The 23,236-nt window shown below is 40.3% G+C and overlaps 3 protein-coding genes and 1 pseudogene across 9 annotated transcripts; all 4 read right to left on the bottom strand.

The window, feature by feature from the left end:
* Positions 1 to 15: 15 nt before the first annotated feature.
* LOC124481517 (UDP-glucuronosyltransferase 2A2-like) lies at positions 16 to 6,723 on the bottom strand. Of its 5 annotated transcripts, XM_047041519.1 has the most exons (3): positions 6,461 to 6,708; positions 3,498 to 3,668; positions 16 to 1,746 (listed from the first exon to the last, which is right to left on the bottom strand). In XM_047041519.1, exons 2-3 carry the CDS (start codon positions 3,597 to 3,599, stop codon positions 154 to 156), a joined length of 1,695 nt encoding a protein of 564 aa, XP_046897475.1. In that variant the 5' UTR covers positions 3,600 to 3,668; positions 6,461 to 6,708; the 3' UTR covers positions 16 to 153. The 5 variants fall into 5 exon arrangements, with proteins under 5 accessions (XP_046897475.1, XP_046897476.1, XP_046897477.1 ...); XM_047041520.1 differs by lacking the exon at positions 3,498 to 3,668 and having other exon boundaries at positions 6,461 to 6,723; XM_047041521.1 differs by lacking the exon at positions 3,498 to 3,668 and having other exon boundaries at positions 16 to 1,675; positions 6,461 to 6,707.
* A 56-nt stretch (positions 6,724 to 6,779) lies between these two features.
* LOC124481518 lies at positions 6,780 to 9,605 on the bottom strand (annotated as a pseudogene).
* Positions 9,606 to 10,549: 944 nt separating this feature from the next.
* Positions 10,550 to 16,263, bottom strand: chrna5 (cholinergic receptor, nicotinic, alpha 5). Of its 3 annotated transcripts, none has more exons than XM_047041525.1 (8): positions 16,004 to 16,263; positions 15,571 to 15,720; positions 14,082 to 14,233; positions 13,754 to 13,798; positions 13,025 to 13,134; positions 12,652 to 12,829; positions 11,821 to 12,528; positions 10,550 to 11,552 (listed from the first exon to the last, which is right to left on the bottom strand). In XM_047041525.1, exons 2-8 carry the CDS (start codon positions 15,641 to 15,643, stop codon positions 11,394 to 11,396), a joined length of 1,425 nt encoding a protein of 474 aa, XP_046897481.1. In that variant the 5' UTR covers positions 15,644 to 15,720; positions 16,004 to 16,263; the 3' UTR covers positions 10,550 to 11,393. The 3 variants fall into 3 exon arrangements, with proteins under 3 accessions (XP_046897481.1, XP_046897480.1, XP_046897482.1); XM_047041524.1 differs by having other exon boundaries at positions 16,102 to 16,263; XM_047041526.1 differs by having other exon boundaries at positions 14,082 to 14,200; positions 16,102 to 16,263.
* A 976-nt stretch (positions 16,264 to 17,239) lies between these two features.
* Positions 17,240 to 23,026, bottom strand: LOC124482307. Its single transcript, XM_047042840.1, has 14 exons — positions 22,910 to 23,026; positions 22,755 to 22,790; positions 22,318 to 22,617; positions 21,785 to 22,105; positions 21,599 to 21,697; positions 21,475 to 21,499; positions 21,354 to 21,406; positions 19,564 to 19,594; positions 19,415 to 19,464; positions 19,287 to 19,312; positions 19,109 to 19,127; positions 18,758 to 18,805; positions 17,687 to 18,371; positions 17,240 to 17,450 (listed from the first exon to the last, which is right to left on the bottom strand). The coding sequence occupies exons 1-13, from the start codon at positions 22,959 to 22,961 to the stop codon at positions 18,328 to 18,330; spliced, it is 1,104 nt and encodes a 367-aa protein (XP_046898796.1). The 5' UTR covers positions 22,962 to 23,026; the 3' UTR covers positions 17,240 to 17,450; positions 17,687 to 18,327.
* Positions 23,027 to 23,236: the final 210 nt, after the last annotated feature.

Here is a 23,236-nt window from a genome sequence, read left to right as displayed (position 1 = left end):
AAAAAAGTAAAATAATTGAACTTTGTTCAAATACTTTATTATGGAAGCATATGAAGACATTTGCCACATAAAGAGTACAAGAAGGTTAACGTGAAGTAATACATAACATTACTTTCACATTAATGACACGACCGTTCCAAAGGCAATTCAAGGTTACTCATTTTTATATTTTAGCTTGAAACACATTCTAAAGCAACACCTGATAAGGGGAACAAAAATCAACAGACTTATTATGAAAGCAGTGAGCAAAAACACAACAACATCAACAGAGTGGAAGGAGTACCAGGGCATTCTGTAGGACTCAGTACGGAGGTGAGCTGCACCTTTATGTCTCATGACAAACTCAATCCAGAAAATAGCAAGGTCCAAGGGTTTTATTGGCTGGTCCCTGTGCAGCTTGGAGAGTCTCTGCATGTTCATCCTGTAGGAAGGATCTTGAATAATTTCCTGAAGGCCCTGGAGGAAGATGTTTCTGTCCATTGTGAAAATGTCAACCACCTTTGCTGCTCCTCTTGCAGACATTTTTGAAAGATTGTCAGGTTGATCGAACATCAGGGGAAGTCCTAGTATTGGAACTCCATGGTACATGGCCTCTTGAACTCCATTGGTTCCTCCATGAGCAACAAACACCCTGGTCTTTGGATGTCCTAGAAGATCATTCTGTGGCATCCAGTCCACTAGTAAGGTATTGTTTCCCAGAGTAGCTGGCCTCTTTCCAGTGTGCCTCCAGATCACCTTCTGGGGAAGTTGGGCAAAAGCAGCAGCTATTTCATCAGCAAGATCATATGGAAGTTCTCCCACTAAGGTCCCCAGAGACATTATAATGACTCCATGTTCTCCAGAACTCTGAACAAACTCTTCCAGGTCTTGAGGAAGGGGCTTAGCAGGTTTACACTGGAACCCTCCCATGTAGATAACATTAGGCATGGTGGGACGAGGGAACTCAAACACAAAGTCAAGTCTCATGAGCCACAAGTCTGCAGCTTGAAATAATGTGAAATAATCAACATCAGGGCCAAAAAAGCGGTGAGCTAATACTGAATAGTGAGGGCCTATATAAACTGCGACCTGCAAGTACGAGATGCTGTAACTTAACACATTCCAAACCCTCTGAAGAAAGCTCATTCTGTCTGTTAACTCTAACCCTGGTAATGGAACATAGGATAGTGGTGAAGGAGCAATGGCAAAATGACCTTCACCCTGGCAGAGCCACCTCACATTGTAAACAAGAGGTAAACTAAGGTAATGGGCAAGGAATACTCCACCCCCCATAGCAGGGTCTGTCAAAACTAAGTCATAATTTTCATCTCGTAGAGATTGCATCAGTTCTTTGTTCTCAAACATGTGGGTGAGCATTCTGCATACAGTCACATGCATTTCAGTGATTTTTTCCATGGTTTTCAGGTCCATCATAAAACGAGCCCAGGAAGACTTTCCTCCTCGCTGAATCTCAATGAGATTTGACACAAAATTTTTAGAAAAATCCTCATCAAATCCACCTCCGGTGTCGATGGTAATTGAAGTGTAGAGGGATGACTCCTTGATGTACCAGCTATCCGAAGATCGCACAACTGTAATATTGTGGCCTCTTGATAGCAGTTCTTCGACAATGACTTTCATATTAATCCAGTGACTGCCATCGACTGGGAATAATAAGACTTTCCCTGCATGGGAGCTGGAGAGAAAGAGGAACAGGAGGGTGATGACAAGATGAAAGGAATGCATCTGTATACTGTTCAAGCAGTCCTGAGAAGAAAAAAAAGAGATTTCAGACATCTACTGCTGTTCCATGACTAAGGATCAGGACAAGCAGTCATAAATATTATGTAATGAGACACACTAGGTATTAAAGAAGAACACAAAAATGTGGTTATTGAATTTTTGTGATCTGAATTTTAGTAGTGGTAGTAGTAGCTTTATTGTCAATTTCTTCACGTCAAGACATACAAAGGAATCGATAGGACATTTCCCACTCTCCCACTGTGAAAAATATAAAGTGGACAGGAGGCACAACAGATAGGACAAGACATTTCCTAATACTAAGTAAACATACAGATTCACGTACAGCAGCATAAGTTTCTGTAAAGTGTAAACGTAATACAAGTGATACAAGAGCAAGAGACAGTTTGTTTCTGAGTCCTGAGTGATTTTAGGGGGGGGGGGATTTCATCTTCCTGTCAGACTGGAGGATATGGCTGGGGGGAGTGAGGGGGGAGAATTGAGCTTCCTGACAGCTTGGAGTATGAGGCTATTTCTGAGTCTGGTGGTGCGGTAACGGAGGCTCCTATACCTTCCTCCAAAGGGTAGGAGGCTAAACAAACTGTGGGGTGGCTGGTGTCACTCGCACTCGGTGTTACTGTTCAAATTTAAGCAACTTGAATTTCTGAACGTTGAATTTTTGAATCAGATTTTTTTTTTTTTAAGGTGAATTCAAAACCAACAAATTTGGTGGTGTTTGAATTTCAAAATAAAGTATTCAATGCCTTTTAAAATTCTAAACATTATGTCACTGATTTGCTTCCATATCTGTCTACGAATGTTTAAAATGTTCTATGTGCATCCTGTATTATTTATTTTGCAAACTACAGCCTGCTTAAGTATATTACATTGCCATTAATATACATAGTCATATTATTTATCTGTTATAGGATTTTTTTACATATAAATCTGGAATCTGTGGAAAATGTATAAACTCTGACTAGGCAGAAACATAAAAGTTTGTTTGGGGAAGATTGACAGCAAGGGGTCCTAGTAAACAATTATATGGGATGCATGACAACAGAATCGTTGTGACATAGGTGACAGGTCAGTCCTTTGTTCAAAGTAGTTTAATCAATGATTGATAGTGCACTTAACTGTGACAAATGATTGGAGTATGAACCTAATATGAACCTAATGCACAGATATCAATATGTAATTACAGATGTGATGTGGCACATTTTAGGTTTAAATGTATCTAATTATAAATAACATACAGAAATACGGAATACTAAATCATCTAAACTGTACCCTAAATTGTGCTCAATTGAAGGATTTATAGGAAGATATCTGAACATATGCCAACATGTTTTCCTTTTAAATCACTCATCTTTAACTTTAGTTTTATAACAAGTCCTACAACATAAATATCTAATAACAACTATAAAAGACAGTAGAATAAGGAGCAAAATGGCTAGTAAAAACACAACTACATCAACAGAGTGATAGGAGTACCAGGGCATTTTGTAGGACTCTGTACGAAGGTGAGCCGCACCTTTATGTCTCATGACAAACTCAATCCAGAAGAGAGCCCTATCCAGTGGTTTCATTGGCTGGTCCCTGTGCAGCCTGGAGAGTCTCTGCATGTGCACCCTGTAGGAGGGCTCATTAAGCACTTCCTTTAAAGCTTCCTCAAACACATCCCTATCTAGTATGGCAATATCAACAACTCTTGCAACACCCTTCAGTTTCATCCTTGACATGTTGTCCGGTTGGTCAAACATAAGAGGTAGGCCTACCATAGGAACACCATGGTATATAGCCTCGAGAATACCATTGGTTCCTCCGTGAGCTACAAACACCCTGGTCTTTGGATGTCCTAGAAGGTCGTTCTGTGGCATCCAGTCCACTAGTAAGGTATTGTTGCCCAGAGTAGCTGGCCTCTCTCCAGTGTGCCTCCAGATCACCTTCTGGGGAAGTTGGGCAAAAGCAGCAGCTATTTCATCAACAAGATCATGGGGAAGTTTTCCTACTAAGGTCCCCAGAGACATTATAATGACTCCGTGCTCTCCCGAACTCTGAACAAACTCTTCCAGGTCTTGAGGAAGGGGCTTAGCAGGTTTACACTGGAACCCTCCCATGTAGATAACATTAGGCATGGTGGGACGAGGAAACTCAAACACAAAGTCAACTCTCATCAGCCATAGGTCAGCAGCTTGAAACATTGAGAAGTAGTCTATGTCCGGACCAAAGTATCGATGAACCAGTGCTGAATAATGAGGACCCACTATCTGTCTGTAAAGATTAAGCCTCATGACATAAACAAGCAGGTTTCGGACCCTCTGGAAGAATGTCATTTTATCTGACAGCTCAGCAATAGGAAATGGAACATAGGACAGTGGAGAGGGTGCAATTGCAAAATGAGCTTCACCATGTACAGTCCATCGAACATTAAAAACAAGAGGCACATTTAAATAATGCGCAAGCACAACACCTCCCCCGTTGGCAGGGTCAGTAAGAACCAGGTCATATTTGCTGTTTTTAATGGACTTCATCAGATCTTCACTCTCAAATATATGGGTAACCATTTTGCATACTCTACTGTGCATATTTGAAAACTGGTCTTTCAGCTCCATGTCCAGACTGAAGCGAGTCCATGCGGATTCACCTCGTCTCTGTATCTGCACGAGTCTAGAAACTAACAAACTGAAAAAATCCTCTTCACTTCCCCCTGCAATATCGATAGTAATTGCACGATAGTAAGGAGAGTCTTCCTTAATATACCAGCTTTCTGAAGTTCGAATTACTGAAATGCTGTGGCCTCTTAAGTGTAGTTCCTCAACCAGGATCTTCATGTTTACCCAGTGGCTGCCATCGTGGGGAAACACTAAAACCTTCCCAGCACGCACGGCCTGCGCAAAGACAATCAAAAGAATCAGTTTGGAGGCGGCTATTAAAACCATATTCAAAATGTTCTTCAGCGTAGTCAATGGATGTTTCGCTCGAAAAACAGAGACAAAGAAGTGACAGTTTGAAAGCTGTTTCGGATGTGTTTCACACATATGTATTTCCTGGTTCCGCCTATCACCTCCCACAGCAATTTAGGGATTTCCTGCTCTTTGTACTGTGTTACACACAGGACCAACAAGTCTGAAAAAAAAACTATCCAGTAGATATATATTTAAACATCTAATTTAAAACTGATTCAAATTTGCTGTCACGTCTTTTGTTGCAGTTCAAAGAATATTAAAGTAAAATAAGACCTATCCCTTTCACAAATATAATTATTGACCAAATAGTGTTATGTATTAAATGGCACCCAGCAGATTACATCACCACGTCTTTTGGCAAGTTCTGATTTATATTGTTACTTGACATTTAGATTTTAATATTTTATTAACTAATGGTTTTGTAGTTTAAAGAATATTAGGGGCAAATAAAAGACAATTTTGGATAATTGGACAAAACTGCTTAATCTGACGAGATGCTACGCAGATTACTTTTTCCATTTCAGGATAATTGATGTATTCTAGATTATTCTACATCACAGCTATAAAGCAAAAATAAAATTACTAATTCTAAATTAAAATACAATTTACAAAAAGAAAACATTGCAATATTTCTTTCAGGTGACTCTGATCTGATTTTAATTTTTGTCCAGTGCATGTTAACCGGTATACATATTGTACTATGCACATTACGGTCAATATAAAAAAAATGAAACAACAGCTAGTAAGAACAACATCAACAGTGGTAGGAGTACCAGGGCATTCTGTAGGACTCTGTACGAAGGTGAGCCTTTGTGTCACATGACAAACTCAATCCAGATGACAGCCCTGTCATGCCAAGCATTTTTTAGTATCAACTTGAAAAAGCTTATCTGGTTAGTAAATCTTCTTTGCTTTTCAACAATTTGGTATGTCATTTTTTCCTTATTCAAGATTTTCTCAGTAGGAATGGTAATAGAGTTGTTTACCAAAGGCTCAAAATGATCGTAGGATAGGATTTGGAGGATAATTATTATCTATCTGGCAAGGCTGAGAAGGCAGTCGACCAATGACAGTTCTCTCTACAGTCAGAGCTCTAGCAAGAAGGTGGAATGTAAGGGAGATCCAAACTTTCCAAACTTGTAAAGGTTTAATAACTACTTTGTGAAAGACCCAGAGAAACACACGTATCCGACAAGGCAAAATCCCGGACGATTTTGGATTTCCCTGCCGGACGCATTTTTTAGGTCTCAAATAGAGGATATGTCCGGGTAAAAGAGGTCACTAAATTATACGTAACACTCTGCTGCAACAGCGAATGCCGAAGTCACCCTTTGGTCATACAGGGAAGGTCGTTGCCATGGAGTCAACATTGGGGGGGGGGGGACGAATTAGATTTTTTATGATAATTTCGGACAGCGTGGGTGGTTGCCTGTCATAGCGTAGCACATTATTATTTGTATTTATATTTTTATATCAATATATTGGGGGGGACATTTTGACCAGATTTGAATATATTATGATTACGGCCTTGATAATGTCATTCAATCAGTCAGATTGCACTAAATGTATCAAGCCGCCATGATACAGTAGGCTACAGTGTGTTTTTAATAATGACGTTTAGAAAAAAAGTTTGTAATGTTGAGAGACGTGCAAAAGTGGTACTGAAAAGTACGCTAGACATTGCATGAAAGTATATTATTATTATTAATAATAATGTCATAAGTACAAAAAGACATACAAAATGTAGACTAGGCTATTATTTGTCTACTTACTTCCTGCTCGATGCCTCTCTGCTCGATGTCTCAGAAAGCGGGGTAAAAAAAAAACACGTGAATGTAACCTCACTCACTCAAAAAAAAAACGAAGAAGGTGGTAGGCTCCAATTAGTATACTTTTAATGGAGAAAGCTCGTTCATCTAAGTTAATGTGACTCACAGGTTTTATGTAGGCTAGATTAATCCTACAAGTCGGAGTGTATGAACTACGTTTAGCAATGCAGGCTGCAGGGTGGTAAACAAGATAGGACTGAGGGTGCAATCAAGGGCAGTGGCGTAGATTTGTTTTCAAATGTGGGTGGAACTGCTTTTTTTATAACGAGTTAAGAGAGATAAGACTAAATGGTTATAAGGCAACTTCTGGGTCATGGTTCAGAACTTTGATTTGTTTGTCACGAGGACTGTTGTTTGCCTCGTTAGACTTTTAGTATTTAGTTGGAGATTCAGTCGGAAGGTAGGATACACTAGACACTACTAGACATGCATCTACATGTTATTGCCACAGGGAAACTTTGGATTGCAGCCTTCTCTCAAACAGTCTAATGTTGGACTGAGTATAGGATTACAGTATTTAATGTATGCACTTGGTAATTTAACAGGATTGTACAGTGAAATATCAACCCTCTATTTCCATTTATAATGCAGCTGGGAAACAGATCTGGTTAACTTATAGCCTGAATGTAAAGGGTGTGCGAGAAACTTTAACTTCTGAACTACAAGACTTTATGTATGTTAATGTGTATCTGATCTGTTTCCTGTAGGTTCGGGGGCCTGAGAGATAATGGACCTTTATAGGAATACAATCTTAATGGAGCCTCACTAGTTGGAACCACTTGGTAGTTAATCAACATATTTCTAACCAAAACCCAAATCCTTTAACTAAAATGTATTTGTCTGTTCTTTGTCCATCCTTGTGAGCATGGGCAGGTCTGTCATTTGGCATAAAACTAATATTACACCATTGCTGTCAACCTTTTATGCATACCTGACTAAACTTGGAATGATCGTACCATTGCATCCTGTAAAACTTTTTCTTTATTGAACCATAGAGGTCAAATCGTTACATGAGGTGTATACATTGACTTGGAATTAATTCAGATACATTACAATATATTATAACACCTAAGGCATACATTTACTGTGGGTATGTATGGTTTTACTACAAATTAGCTTGGTTACTGTGCATTTAGTATTGACCTAATTCATAGTTTTTTTTCATTTAGCTTGTAAAATATTTCTTCAAAATACACAGTCAATTTCTGCGAGAAAAAAAAAGATGCAATACTGCAAAAGCCAAACAACATCTGAGACCGAAAATTTAAACCGAAAATGTTAACTATAATCTGTCGACATTATAGTTCACAGAAACATATTACTCTGTTAAAAATGTATAGAGTTTAGAAAGTTCAGTGATCAGTGTTGTAAATATGGGAGGGACGGCACCCTTAACCAAAATGTTGCAGGTTCAGATCCCTCAGAAAAGTGTCTTCTAAATGCATACATTATTGATAAGAAACAGATTCTAGTAAATTATTGGTCACATTTACTCTATTTTTCTTTTAATACATTTCTTAAAACTGAAATATCTGACCACTGCAACAGGAAGTAGAATTAGCAGTAACATAAAGGTCAACAAAAACACAACAACATCAACAGAGTGGAAGGAGTACCAGGGCATTTTGTAGGACTCTGTACGAAGGTGAGCTGCACCGTTATGTCTCATGACAAACTCAATCCAGAAGAGAGCCCTGTCCAGTGGTTTCGTTGGCTGGTCCCTGTGCAGCCTGGAGAGTCTCTGCATGTTCACCCTGTAGGAGGGCTCATGCAACACTTCCTGTAAGACCTGGAGGAAAGTATTATCCTTATCTACTGTGGCCATTGACAGAATTCTTGCTGCTCCTCTTTTATTCAGACGAATCAGGTTGTCATATTGGTCAAAAAACAAAGGTAGGCCCACAACAGGAACTCCATGGTACATGGCCTCTTGAACTCCATTTGTTCCTCCGTGAGCAACAAACACCCTGGTCTTTGGATGTCCTAGAAGATCATTCTGTGGCATCCAGTCCACTAGTAAGGTATTGTTTCCCAGAGTAGCTGGCCTCTCTCCAGTGTGCCTCCAGATCACCTTCTGGGGAAGTTGGGCAAAAGCAGCAGCAATCACTCTGGTTATGTCTTTTGGAAATTCACTAACAAAAGTCCCCAGAGACATTATAATGACTCCGTGCTCTCCCGAACTCTGAACAAACTCTTCTAGGTCTTGAGGAAGGGGCTTAGCAGGTTTACACTGGAACCCTCCCATGTAGATAACATTAGGCATGGTGGGACGAGGGAACTCAAACACAAAGTCAACTCTCATCAGCCATAGGTCAGCCCCTTGGATTAACTCATAAAAATTAACACCTGGATCAAAATACTTATCGCAAACAGCTTGGTATTGAGGCAGGTAAAAAAACCTTTGTTGAGCTTCCATGAGCAAAAATAATAGGATGTTTTTTACTCTTTCAGTGAAGGTCATTCTGTCTGTCATCCCAGAGCCCAAGAATGGGATATAGGATAAAGGAGAAGGTGCAATGGTTAAATGTCCTTCTTTACTGACCACCCAACGGACATTGTAGACCAGGGGAAGCTGTCAGTTAGGACAAGATCATACTGACTATCCTTGAGAGTGCTCATCAATGCCTTGTCTTCAAACATGTTGCTTATCGTTTCACAGGCAAATGCATTGCCTTTATACATAGCAGCAGTCATCTCCATTTGTAGATTTATGAAGTTGAATGAGGAGACCTTTCCTCTTTCTATATCAAACAGTTTATTTAAGATTGGCTTGACAAAATCTTCATCGAATCCCTCAGTAACTGATACAGTCACAGAGTTGTAATAAGAAGAGTGTTCTTTGATATACCAGCTTTTAGTGTTCCGGACCACCGTAATCTCATGACCATTGGAGTGCAGAGCCTGGATAATGATATCCATGTTGACCCAGTGGCTTCCCTCCAGAGGCACAACCAGAAGCTTCCCACCATGACCGGCTGGCAAGAGACCTACCAGACAGGTCGCCAGAAGAGAGGAGGCTAATCTTGCAAACAAATAAGACATCTTTAACCTGTAAATTGACAGACATTGATTAAACCTTTCATGTATCTGAAAGCTCCAAATTCATCTTCAAATTGAAGTAAGTAATTAAAACACAAGAAATAAATGAAATGTATCTTATATGAGCAGAAGTGAGACCTATTTTTGATTAGACAAATAATCTTTGACAGTGTTACAGATACTTTATAATGGTTCCGTATCTCAATATTTTTCTTGGTGTAAAATGTCAACACATTAATAGAACATGATAGTTAATTTAAAAATCTATAGCAATAGTCTGATCACATTATAAACTGCTTATAAGGCCGAACAATGGATTTTGGTGTTTCAAAACCCATTGACACTGTATGACTATGTTTAGCTTGTGTTCTGCTCCTCTCTCTTACCAACCGTCTCTGGAGGAGGGGATCCCTCTCTGAATTGCTCCTCCCAAGGTTTCTTCCATTTTTTCTCCCGGTGGGAGTTTTTCTGGGAGTTTTTCCTCGTCTTCCTTGAGGGTTTAGGTTGGTTGAGGGGCAGTTCTATGGGCGCATGTGAAGCCCTCTGTGACATGCTTGCGTGTAAAAAGGGCTATACAAATAAATTTGATTTGATTTGAAATTTGATTTGATTTGCTTATCACAAGAGTTGAGTTACTTACACATGAATATTTCATGGATGTCAAAGGATCCCAAACTCAGAAGTTCGGTTTGATTTTGTGTTGGTTTTGTTCTTATCTCACCACAGGTCATAGTCCATTTGGTCAGTGGATCAGCTAAAAAATTTTTTTTAACCTAAATATTGTATTGACTTTAGAAGTCAAAAAAGGCTTTCTGTGATCAGTGAGGATGTTAATCAGGATGATAAGAAAAATGCAATTAAGATATGTTGACTCTTATAAATATTAGAATAGTTTAAAGAGTTAACACTAACTGCCAACATACCAATACCCCCTTGAAAAAAAAGCAGGAGATTCTTTACCCCTCATAAACACCTTGATAAAAAAGATGGCGGTTCCAGGTATAAATTATAGTAATTTATTTTCTTATTATCCTACACTCTACATCATTTACGATATCAGTGTGAGAATTTGAAAGAATTAAAAATGTACAAAGCGTGTTGTTCCTACAATTTATCATGAAATTCAAAATAGACAAGAACAATCATCAGATAACTTTCTGCATCGGCCATGGCTGTAGAAACTGCAAGCACAGTACATAACATACAGTATAGCACATATTTTGTTTATGTCTATCCACATATCTGTAGTACATCAACCAAACCTCAGATATCAGAATGTTCAGAGCAGAACATTTAATTAATTATATAAGACAGACTATATTATGAGCCAACAAAACTGGTTGTGTATAGGATTGACATTGTAAGAATGGCACTTTGTATCTTTGGCTCAATTTAGGTCTTGCTTCCCACCAGAATGAGTAACTTTGAAATGAACAATGAACTGAATGAAAAGCATTAGTTACTGCTTACTGACTGAGACATGAGTAATAGGAGGTTAACTGATCACAAGAGAGTATATTACATATTCACTTACTACTCTTCAAATCTGACACCTCACTGCAATTAGGAGTGACATAGACAGTACAATAGCCTATTGGAGAATAAAAAAAAACAAAAACAAGGTGAGAGTAGTACAAAATTGTTAACGCTCATACAATTATATACGGCATCATTTTTGTTTCTACATACACACATTATGAATCATGAATGCGTTTCTCCTAAACTCCAGTTCAGTTAAAGTCAATGAAGAATGAAAAAGTGAGGTTTCACCTTCATATCAGCATTCTGAGTAGAACTATAGTGCAGTTTGCTCAAATATGTTGGTTTCTGTGAGACCTTAGCCATTTCCTCCAGCGTGGTCGGGGACAATGATACTGGCCCACTTGTAGATGACCGGGATGAAAAGCAGAGCTGAGCCAAGGACTGACACCAGCAGAAAGGTCCACAGGAACACCCTATCGAGAACTTGTGCCACAAACTTCCAGTCCTGTACCACCTGCATAAAAAGTCAAACAAATATGTTTTGAATTTTGTTACCCTGTAACAAAATAGTATCAAGTATCAAGACTTGCAATTACATATGTTGATCTGAAGATGGAGTCAAGTTCAGAATATGTCAGCTCAAAGACAGAAAACAATTATGGCTATTTTGTTACGCAACAAAAAGAAAATGCAATGGATTTTTGAAAAATGAAAAACTGACTTTTTACCAGAACATAAATGTGAGGACATTTGATTTCTGTAATGTCAGCAAAGCGTCTCACCTCTCTGACCTGGTTCTCCTTGACCACATGCATGGTGATATAACGAATAGACTCCAGCGCTGCCTGCAGGTTATTCCTCGAGGACAAAGGATGGTTGTCGTCTGGGTTGATGCCCATCACCCCGACCCCTACCACTCTTCCTCCTCCTAGCAGTCCGCCTCTAGCAGCCCCAGGGCAGGCATAGCGGTCCACGTGGCTACGCATGCATAGCAGCTTGGGCAGCCGATGCAGAAAAACGCGCCTCACCCAGGGCGCCATGCCGTGGTGTGTGGAGGGAGAGCGGTGGTGGATGTTGATGGCGAAGACGGTGATGACAATGGAGAGGGTGACGAAGATCATGGTGAAGACCAGGTACTCTCCGATGAGGGGGATCACCTTGGAGGAGGAGGGGATGATCTCTTCGATGACCAGCAGGAAAACAGTAAGGGAGACGAGCACAGAAGTGCAGAGGGAGATCTTTTCCCCGCCGTTGGAGGGTAGGTAGAAGACCAGGATGGTGAGGAAGGACAGGCCAATGCAGGGGATGATGAGGAAGAGGGTGTAGAAGAGTGGCATTCTGCGGATGATGAAGGAGTACGTGATGAAAGGGTAGGAGCAGCTGTCGTCTGTCCTAAAACTACGACTGCCGGTGGCTTTCACAATCTCCCATTCGCCATTGTCAAAGTAGTCCCGCTTGTCCACATGGAAGTCCTCCAGGAGGATGTCCACCTAGGATCATCAAGGATAAACCTAATCATAAATATTTCTACTTCAAATATGTAATAGTAAATAAACAATGATTATCAGTCAATAATTGTGCACTGTCGATCTAGTCAGTACAGTGTCTCACACCTGAGAGCCATCGTAGGTCCAAGAGCCAAACTTCATGGAGCAGTTCTGAAGGTCAAAGGGGAAAAAGGTGACATCTATGGTACAGGCTGACTTGTAATTGGCTGGTGGTGTCCATACAATAGTTCCATCATATCTGACCACAGCCTTTGTAACAGTGCCCTCAAAACGACCATCTGCACTGCAAGAGGAAACAAAACAATACATGTTAAATACATGTATTAATCTATATCAAAACCCCAAATAATTAGATTTTTTGATTTGCTAGTGTTCATCATCGATAACATTAAGATGCAGCAACACCAGATATCTGTTTATGCTGATCAATGAAAACCTTTTTTTCCATACTGTTTGGCATGCATATCATGTCACTCACTTGTCATAGAGTACAATGTCAGGGATCCAGATGGAGTTGGAGGGAACTCTGATGCTTGTGATGCCCATGTAGTCTTCAGGCTTCCAGCGCAGCTTCATGTCCACCCACTCCTGGACACAGAAAAGAGGTACCAACCAGCTCCTTTAGTTTTCAATGTCAACTATGTTATTTGACATGAGAGCATTCGACAGGACTCCTGTGTGAAAGAGATCGAGTAGCCTCAATCATTTTCACATAGATGAAAACATTCTGACAGCAATTGCTGTATAGACGGAGAGAACAGAGGCCTTACACCCTCATTGCTTTGCCCTTTAACAGGCCAGCTGTGATGGATAGATGTGGCCATGGTTGCTGCTGGTCCTCTCTCTCTCTCTCTCTCTCTCTCTCTCTCTCACTCTCTCTCTCTCTCTCTCTCTCTCTCTCGCCTCATTTGCATGGTGCTGTTTGTCACTGTGGCAGGCAACATGTACCTTGCAGACCCTGGTCTGGCAGCCCCAGACCGAGGATTAAGTTGTTAGGGGGGGGGGGGCATAGGAGAGGGCTGTGGGCAGGTGATTTAAAGGCTGTGAGCTTCCTTTAAAATACCAGCTAGTAGAGACTGAGTGGATTGGGACTAAATTGTGTGTTGCCTCGATGATTGACTTATAACTGAACTCAATGCCCTGCTTCTGTATGGGGTGTAGTAAAATATGTTTGGCTTGTGTTCTAACCATGTTGCGAAATACTTTCCTGTTTCATCCACACATTGGTTGTCATCAGCTGGTTCTTTTCATCCTGTGTGGTAAAGCAAACACACTGTCATGCCAATGCTAAGTTAGAATAAACATGAACATGAACATTTGTTTCGGACCATTAGCTCAAAGAGCCTTTGATCTAGAGCCTCTATAGTCGGGAGATACTTTTTCCAAAACTTGTAATGAGGTAAAATCCCGGACAATTTTGGTGGTCTTGAAAAAAAGACATGTTCGGGTAAAAGAGGACGTCTGGTCACCCTAGTTTAACACATAAGCCACACCACTGTATACCTGTATGACATTCGTCCTCTGTCTGCACTCACCACATCTACTAGCTGGGAGATTGCTAGTCCAAATTTGACCCGCACCGTTCCATTGAGGTATTCCACTGGTCTCACCCATTTTTGATAGTTTCTGAAGAGGTGCTTGAACAACTTGTCTTCTGTTTTGGCATAAGAAGACAACTTGGGCATTCCTAAAGTAGATTGGAAACCACAGAGAACGCTTGTATTTAACCATAAAAATAAAATAATGTTAGATATTTTGATTGGTCCCTTGCTGTAAACCCTGTCGGTCCCTCTGACCTTCTAACTGAATTTGCCTCTTAGAGTTTCCAGTCTGGATAATGCAAAGGGGAGCCAAATGAGGTTTACTCTTCATAACTACATCACAGATGAACCTGACCTAGTGGCACACGTGAATCATGTGTCTGTCAGTGGAGGGGTTCAGTGTATTTTATTAAGGGCTCTGTCCCATGCTCCATATATTAGGTACAGTATTTCCTGTATTGTGTGATAAGGGCTCTGAAGGGCTAGCCTGGTCCTAACCGGACTCTCGCCCATTGCATTTGTACAGAGTCTTTGCTCCTTCCATTGACAAGCGTTAACTTCTTTGAAGATGGGTACTCTACTGAAGTTTAAAACTATTGTGTCTGCTCAGAGCTACTCTGGATCTGCCATAACCAATCGCTAGCGTTCGCCTTAGCCAACTCCTTCACTACTGTCGGAGCTAGCTGGAAAATCAAACGAACCCCGTGGGGATCAAACATTGTTCTTGCTCCGGCTCTAACTTCTGGATAGTCGGCGGCGTTGCCACAACAGATCGCATGGTTTATTTAAAATATCTGACAGAGAATCGCTGCATTTTTGCTAAAGCAGGTTGGCAGCTCGTTGGAGATAAGGAGAAATGTACATTGCATTGTACGGTGTTGCTAAATTTCTTGCAGCCTCACCCTAAATGATCGCTTCATAAGATACTTATGAGTGTATTTTTAAATGGGAGTCGTCAATTCTCCTAGGGGATGATAGAGTCTGAGCAGGGCTGACCACAGCAGACGACCCAGTCATCTTCTCAGGATTGAGATCAATAAGAATGTCCGTGCGCTCCTTTATTTCAACTTTGGTGTAAATTGAGGGAATACAGAATTCTCCATTTAGCAGCATGAGTATGTCCCAATTACGTAAACTGCTCACGGCACACAGGGGGTATAAGCTAGAGTGATGCAGTATTGGTCTCAATAAATATGAATATGCATAAATTCATATCTCAATTGATAAGGCTTATCATTAACCATCTGTGGTCCCACTATCACATCCTAACTACAGCATCCTCCAGACCGTCACCCCCCCCCCCCCCCTCCCTCCCCCCGTGCCCTGCCTCAACCCATCTTCTCATCTGTCTAGGTGGATCCAAGCTAGATTGACCACACTCATTCAGAGTGTGACAGCATCCTCCGAAGCAAGGGAGGAAGGTTATCCTTGGTTATCCTCTGTGGCTCCAGGGTGGAGGGACCACCTGTTGCAGAGGACTTACCCAGTGGGTGGCAGAGGTGGGAGCAGCACAGCAAGAGAGTGAGCGTGGTGGCAGCCTCCCCTGCCCTCTGCATGGTATCAGAGCTGGCACCAGATCCACACAGCCAGGGGACACTCCCTCAGCCAACCAGAACCATCACAGAGCTCCACCCTTAAACAGACAGACGGACACAAAGCATCCACACTGAGGTAGAATTCCCTTTGTGGACTCGTACACAAAGACTGACAGTCTTTTTTCGTGCAAACATGCATGGTTGAGCCTCCTTCACACAACACATTACATTTACATTTAGTAATTTTTAGTAATTTTTTTTATTTACACATTTTTCTCATCTATGGACGTAGGCTTACTCCGATAAATTCTGTATTTTTTTAAGTAAACAGAATCAAATCCACAACCTAAAATACAAGGATGCCCACAGCCCTCACCTCACCTTACTGAGAACACACAGACAGAATCCAAATGTAAACATGCTGAACACAGCCCTGTTCTTTGTCCTTCCTTTTTGTGAGCAACAGTATTGAATCTAACCTGTCTAGAGCATGTGGATGAAGTCTCTATTGTCAGGCAGGCAGACAGCGGTATTCCTTCATTCCACGCAGGTCCGCTCCCCAACCTCAGCCAGACAGACGCTGCTTCATTCCCTGCTCTAAAAGAGCGGAGGCAGCACACTCTCCTCCTCCTCCCTACACTTTCTCCACTCTCCTCCTCCCTCCACCTTCTCCATTCTTCTCAGCCACCCCCCCCCCCCCCCCCCACACACACACACTCTCCCTGGAGAGTTTGATCACTGATCACCATCGAAATGCTCCCCAGCTCCCAGCATCCAGTCTCGCCACAGTCCAGAGAACACACCGATAATGAGCCCCTTCCACAGCAATCCTCCCGCCACTGTCTACAGTACTGGGCTGTCGTCACTCCCTATTGTCCTCCATTGCTATTCCCAGCCAGTCGTAAGACACAACACTGCCTCACCACTGCTGCTAGGTGGACTGCTGTTTAGATCCTGGAGACAGTAAATACAGGTGTGTGGTATGTGGTAAATTTTAACTGTGGCAACACACAGCATATGTGCATTTAACTGTTGCGGAAATTATCTCTCTTGTTTATGGTGGCAATACCTTCTGAACCTCTAGAATTGGAGACATCTCTGTGAAGAAAAAATCAATCTCTCCCTGCTGATCCCTGGATCAGGGGCATTTGTGTGGGGACATGGTATTATGGTACTACCAGACACCCAATCCATCTCCCTCCCTTATCCCCTCTGTCCCTCCCTCCCTCTCTCCTCCTTCTCCTGGGCACAGCATCTCCCCAGGGTAAGATGATGGTGTCTGTTCATCCATTGTTCTGAGCCGTCCAAGCAGCCTGAGACGTTAGCCTACTACGCAGTGAATGTAGCCACCACACCTCTCCTTCCTTTGTTCTCTCATGTTGTACACCGGTGTATGCCTCAGAGGCACAACAAGCTATAAAAAAACCCTCAACACATTTTAATGGCTTTTCTTTTCAGTGCACACGTGTGAAGTTTTCTGAAAGATGAATGGTTTAATCACTCCCAACTGTCTCAACATGTGTCAGTCTAATTTATTGAGGTTTTGAAATGTGACGGATACACATTTTTAAGAACAATGTACATTTACATGTTTGCAGAGATGTTTACCTCTGTAAATATCGTGTAGAACAAATAAAAACAGTAAACAAGAAGGTGAAAAAGGTGAGTTCAAGTTATAAGGTATAAGCTTAATACCATCACAATATGTCAAACCGCACAATGGTATACATTTTGTTTCAAAACACTTTGCTGCACATAGCTTCTTGCATTGTTTCTTTTTCTGCTATCAACTTCCGGAAAACGTTTCAACACTGCTTGCTTCATGGTTCTGAGGGGAAAGTGTGATGATGATAGATCAACATTTTTTTTAAGAACAAACAACATTGGTGTATTTATAGTGCATGTGTGCACAAAACTGTGTCTCTGCTAACGTAGGTATTTCTATCTAGGGTTTGAGGTTAGCTTCGTAACTGCCTAAAAGAGTCTGTGGTTACATCTTGTCAAGTCATTTTAAGTATTACAGAAGAAATAGACACAGTGAGAAAAACATCTAACATAGCCTACCTTTGAAATGCTGAAGATCCTCCACTTGTCCAGAACAGATACTACATAATAAGTATTCAAAATTAAGTAAATGAAGGCAGACATAAAATACAAGTCTCACCATAGACCTGAATAACTACAAGTTCTCCAGTTGAGATCATGCTACTAACTTTGAGTTTTTCTTAGGTGTATACACAGCTGTAGTTGCCAGTCTTCTCGTTTTGAATCTTTATGGTTAAAATTGCATTTTCTCCCTTATGCACCTTCTTAATTTGCGTCCCAATTCCATTATTGGTAGTTGGCATGAACTGACTCATTATTTATTTGTTTATTTGAACAACAAATTGCATCTCAGAGGACGTTACAGTTTTCAAAGTCTCTAGTGTAAGCTAGTGATTTTTCACGTCAAAGTAATGGTTACTCCTGATACACTGTTCTTTTGCCTTCCAAAAAATCTATACAGTATTTTCAGCTTTTCTGTCAAATATGGAGAATATTTCTGGAAAACATGTATAAAAACAATGCTTGATATTTGGAATAGTTCAGATATCAAACCCTGAAATGCTTTGCTGTCCTGGTTGGTTAGTTTTGGAATTGACAGTGTTAGCTCCATGTACAGCATAGACTAGAAGAGACAGAAGAAGTGAGACCCCTTGTGACAGTTATTGGAAACACAACAGTATGTGTTGTGCTGCCAGAGAACGTTCTAGACAGTGAGGAAAAAGAGGTTGAGTCTTTCATCAGCACAGTAACCAGCTACAGATAGTTTGATATGACAAAAAAATATCACATAAATGTACGTCACTATATGTTTACAGTACAAAAAATCATAAATCATCATCAATCAATCATAAATGAAAGCATTTAAACAACATAATATTTGATTTCAAAAAGCTCCTCTCATGAGAAAAAGAAAGCACTCTGTCCCAACATTTGCTAAGTGTGTACAGTAACAATATTTGCATTTACTGGCTGTGTAAAAAGTGTTTGAAGTTAGGGATCAAGCCAACAACCCAATCATTTAATCATAACAATATTGCATCCTTTATTTGCTAATGCACTATTGCTGCTCTGAACAGTATTTTAACTTACTTGGCATTGCATACGCATCTATGCAAGGCATTGTTTGAATCGCAGGCTCTGCGGATAAGAAGGGTATTTATTGTGAGGTTCATTATATGTGTATGTAAGTGTGTTTATTTTTGACTGTAGGTTGGATAACTAAATTATTTTAAAAAGATGTTTCTTAATATCCGAGGTCAAAAATTTGTTGCCACAGTATATAAAAATAAGTATGTGCCAGTAAAAGAGGTATGTGAACATTCACATGCAAGACAGATCGTGTGTGGTTAGGAGAGATAATTTTTTTCTTGTACTTGATCTGACGGTATTATTGCCAGAGCTGCATGGTAACCTATGTTTACTTCAAGACGGTTTACATACCTTCCTCATATATTGCATCCTGAAAGGCACAGAAACAAATCAACCAGTAAGAACATGCTAATGTTAATTTACATCTTAGAACTGTATAATACATGTAATTAGACAACGGTGTTGCCAGCAATTAGTCACAAACATATTTACTATTTTATTTTGAGCATACTTAAGAGCCGTAGCTTACCCAGACTTCATGGTAGACACGATTGTCTGAATTCAAGAACATTTAACGTTTTGGTTATTTAACTCTGTTGATGAATTCTTTCATTTTTGTGTTACATATTGTAAGATTTGTAAAACATCCCCACCTACCTTCTATACGCTCACAGTCATAAAATTCATCCGAAGTGACCGGATGAGAACTGAAAAATAAACATTTCCATTTCAGACATGTTAGACAGACACACAGAGAAACAGTGAAAAATTGGAAACTTATCATGTGCAGTAGTATCAATACATACCATTGCTCCTCTTCCACGTTTAAAGCTACATCTAACAAAATATATAGAGATAGAGACAGTAAATCTCAGAGTAATCAACCAAACTACAGTGCCCTCCAAAAGTATTGGAACAGTGAGGCCAATTCCTTTATTTTTGCTGTAGACTGAAAACATTTGGGCTTGACATCAAACGATGAATGTGAAACCAGAGATCAACGTTTCAGCTTTTATTTCCAGGTATTTACATCAGGATCTGATGCACAAATTAGAAAATATCACCTTTTTGTTCGAACCCACCCATTTGTCACGTGAGCAAAAGTATTGGAACATATGACTGACAGGTGTGTTTTGTTGCCCAGGTGTGTCCTATTACATACATTATTCAATCAATAAATACCACTGAATGTCTACACTCAGTGGTTCAGATTGGGTAAGATAGGTTTTGTCTATGCAGACTGTATTCAGAGGTGAAAACAACATGAAAACGGAGCGCTGTCTTTGGGTGAAAAACAAGCAATTGTGAGTCTTAGAGAAGATGGAAAATCAATCAGAGCCATTGCAGAAACATTGGCCATAGCCAGTACAACCATTTGGAATGTCCTGAAGAAGAAGAAAACTACTGGTGTACTAAGTAACAGACGTCGAACAGGTAGACCAAGGAAAACATCAGCAGTTGATGACAGAAACATTGTGAGAGCTGTAAAGAAAGACCCTAAAACAACTGTTAGTGAGATCAGCAACAACCTCCAGATGGCAGGAGTGAAGGTATCACTATCTACTGTTCGCAGAAGACTTCATGAACAAAAGTACAAGGGCTACACCAGAAGATGCAAACCACTCATTAGCAAGAAGAATAGGAAGGCCAGGCTGGAATTTGCCAAAAAGTACAGAGATGAACCTCAAAAATTCTGGGACAAAGTTTTATGGACTGATGAGACAAAGATTAACTTTTACCAAAGTGATGGAAAGGCTAAAGTTTGGAGAAAGAAAGGAACTGCTCATGATCCCAAACACACAAGCTCATCTGTGAAACACGGTGGAGGTAATGTCATGGCTTGGGCTTGCATGGCTTCTTCTAGGACGGGCTCATTAATCTTCATTGAGGATGTAACACATGATGGCAGCAGCAAAATGAACTCGGAAGTCTACGGAAACATTTTGTCTGCCAATTTAAGGAAAGATGCAACCAAACTGATTGGCAGAGCCTTCATCATGCAGCAAGATAACGACCCAAAACACACTGCCAAAACAACAAAGGAGTTCATCAGGGGCAAGAAATGGAAGGTATTAGACTGGCCAAGTCAATCTCCAGACTTAAACCCTATAGAGCATGCATTTTACCTGCTTAAGAGGAGACTGAAGGGAGGAACCCCACAAAACAAACAACAACTGAAAGAGGCTGCAGTGAAAGCCTGGGAAAGCATCAAAAAGGAAGAATGCAAAAGTTTGGTGACGTCAATGGGTCACAGACTTGCTGCAGTTATTGAAAGCAAAGGATTTGCAACTAAATATTAAGTCTTATTCACTTAAATATGTTTTAAGTATATCTGTTCCAATACTTTTGCTCACATGACAAATGGGTGGATTCAAACAAAATGTGATATTTTCTTAGTTGTGCATCAGATCCTGATGTAAATACCTGGAAATAAAAGCTGAAACGTTGATCTCTGGTCTCACGTTCATTATTTGATGTCAAGCCCAAATGTTTTCAGTCTACAGCAAAAATAAAGGAATTCGCCTCACTGTTCCAATACTTTTGGAGGGCACTGTATATGGCTGTGAAGTTGTACTATTAAAAGATAATGTGTTACCATTATAGTCTCCTTCTGTGAATGGCAAATCTTCATTCACCACCACTTGTGTTCTAGGGGAAATATCCAATATAACCATTGAGGCACTCCCAGCATTTAACACTCTGAAATAACAACTTACCCTCCTCTGCACCACTGTAAAGCCCCTGTTAACGAATGTATGAACGCAGTTTTGTTAACGCCCAGCTGTTTGTCTTGTCACAAATAAACATTCCCAGATTAAGGCCTACGGTAAATGGTCTGACCTTGTTTTGTGATGTGTAGGTACAGACAGAAGACCAATATTATCAGTAGGATTACACCAATGGTACACAGAGTGCCCATGACAAGTCCCTTCCATACCACTGGAAAGGAAAGATGACGGTAAGGTGAGGTAGATGAGGATTTCAAAAAAGAATTCCGGCACCAAGTCATTTCATTTCAGATCTTACCTCTCTCCTTCACCTGAAGAGACACAGCAGTGCTTCCATGTAGCTCTGCGTCTTTTTTTGTCAGAGAGTCCAATAAGAGGAGCACACAGCTGTAGTTGCCACTGGCTGCGTTACTCAGAGCTTTAATGGTGAAAATGGCCTTCATCTTTTGAATGTCAAACACCTGCACCAGAACGATAGCCCTGTTCTTGATGAGGTAACAATGAACAAAACTGCTGTTTGCTACTTTTTGAGGGTCTAAAATTTGACAGGTAAATTCCACATCATCTCCCTCTCTCACAATGGATGGACCTGTTACGAGTTCAGCAGGGATCAAAGTCTCTGGATATGGAGCAGAGTGGGGAAATGAGTTAGTACCATCCATATACAAACATACAGTATATGTATCTACAGACATACATATTACTTGGTTTTGACCACACACATTCAAAAGTCAACCAATTAAACAGACAAAAACTCCTGTATTCTAGATACTGTATGTTGAGGTCAATAAATAATAAGTTGTAGAATAGAATGATACAAAAAGTTCTTACCTATCACCTTGATGTCTATTGAATTGTCCCCTTCCGTTTTTATTTCAGAGGATATAGATGTATTTGTGGAAAACATACAACTGTATTTGCCATTCTGATTGGTACTGACTCTAGTCAAAATAAATACAGTTTCATGTACGTTATTCTGTTTCTTCTTATCAATTTCAATGCCGTCTTTAAATAAATAAACATATACCCCTTCTGAAGTTTTCTTGAACCCAAATGTGCTGCAGGTTAATGAGATGTCACTGCCTGCTTTACATTGAGACGTAGGGCCATAGATCTTTGCTGGACCAAGTTCTGGAATTAAAAACAGAAAAATGAATGTTATGGAATCATTATCTCACTGCACAGGCTTTAAAGTTTAACAAATTAACTGAAAATGCCCACTGTAATGTTGATTTCTATCAACTGAATTGAAACAATAGTTAACTGACCTTCAGTCTTGGATGCAACCTCTTTTGCATAAGTGCCTTTGATGGGAAACACATTTAAACTGATTCAAATTATCCTCAAAACCAAGTTAAACAAGCGAGTCAACTGTAGCAATCAAACTGTTCCTCAAATATGTGGTTGTCAATAATATACTCACATAAGAAGATGATGAAGATTCTCATTGTTACTCGAATGCTTTGGGTTTTCATTTGCTAGCTCATGCATTAGTGGTATTGGCTGGTGTAAAACAAGTGCTGGTGGATTTACTGTTAGATGCTACTCATTCTAACCAATGTTTATAAAGGTCACGGTGATATTAAGGGTGGAGCATTGGTATAAGAAACCAACCAACAGACAACGAGTTCGGACACCCTAACCTTCGGCAAGGCCTGGGAAGTACCTACTCCTATTTCTGTAACACCCTCAAACCACAGTCTGTGCTACTTGCCTGTGTTTACGTAAGAAGCCCCTAGTCAAGACAGTA

Source organism: Hypomesus transpacificus, chromosome 19, assembly GCF_021917145.1.
Source record: "Hypomesus transpacificus isolate Combined female chromosome 19, fHypTra1, whole genome shotgun sequence".
NCBI lineage: Eukaryota > Metazoa > Chordata > Actinopteri > Osmeriformes > Osmeridae > Hypomesus > Hypomesus transpacificus.
This window is presented reverse-complemented; position numbering and strand designations above follow the sequence as displayed.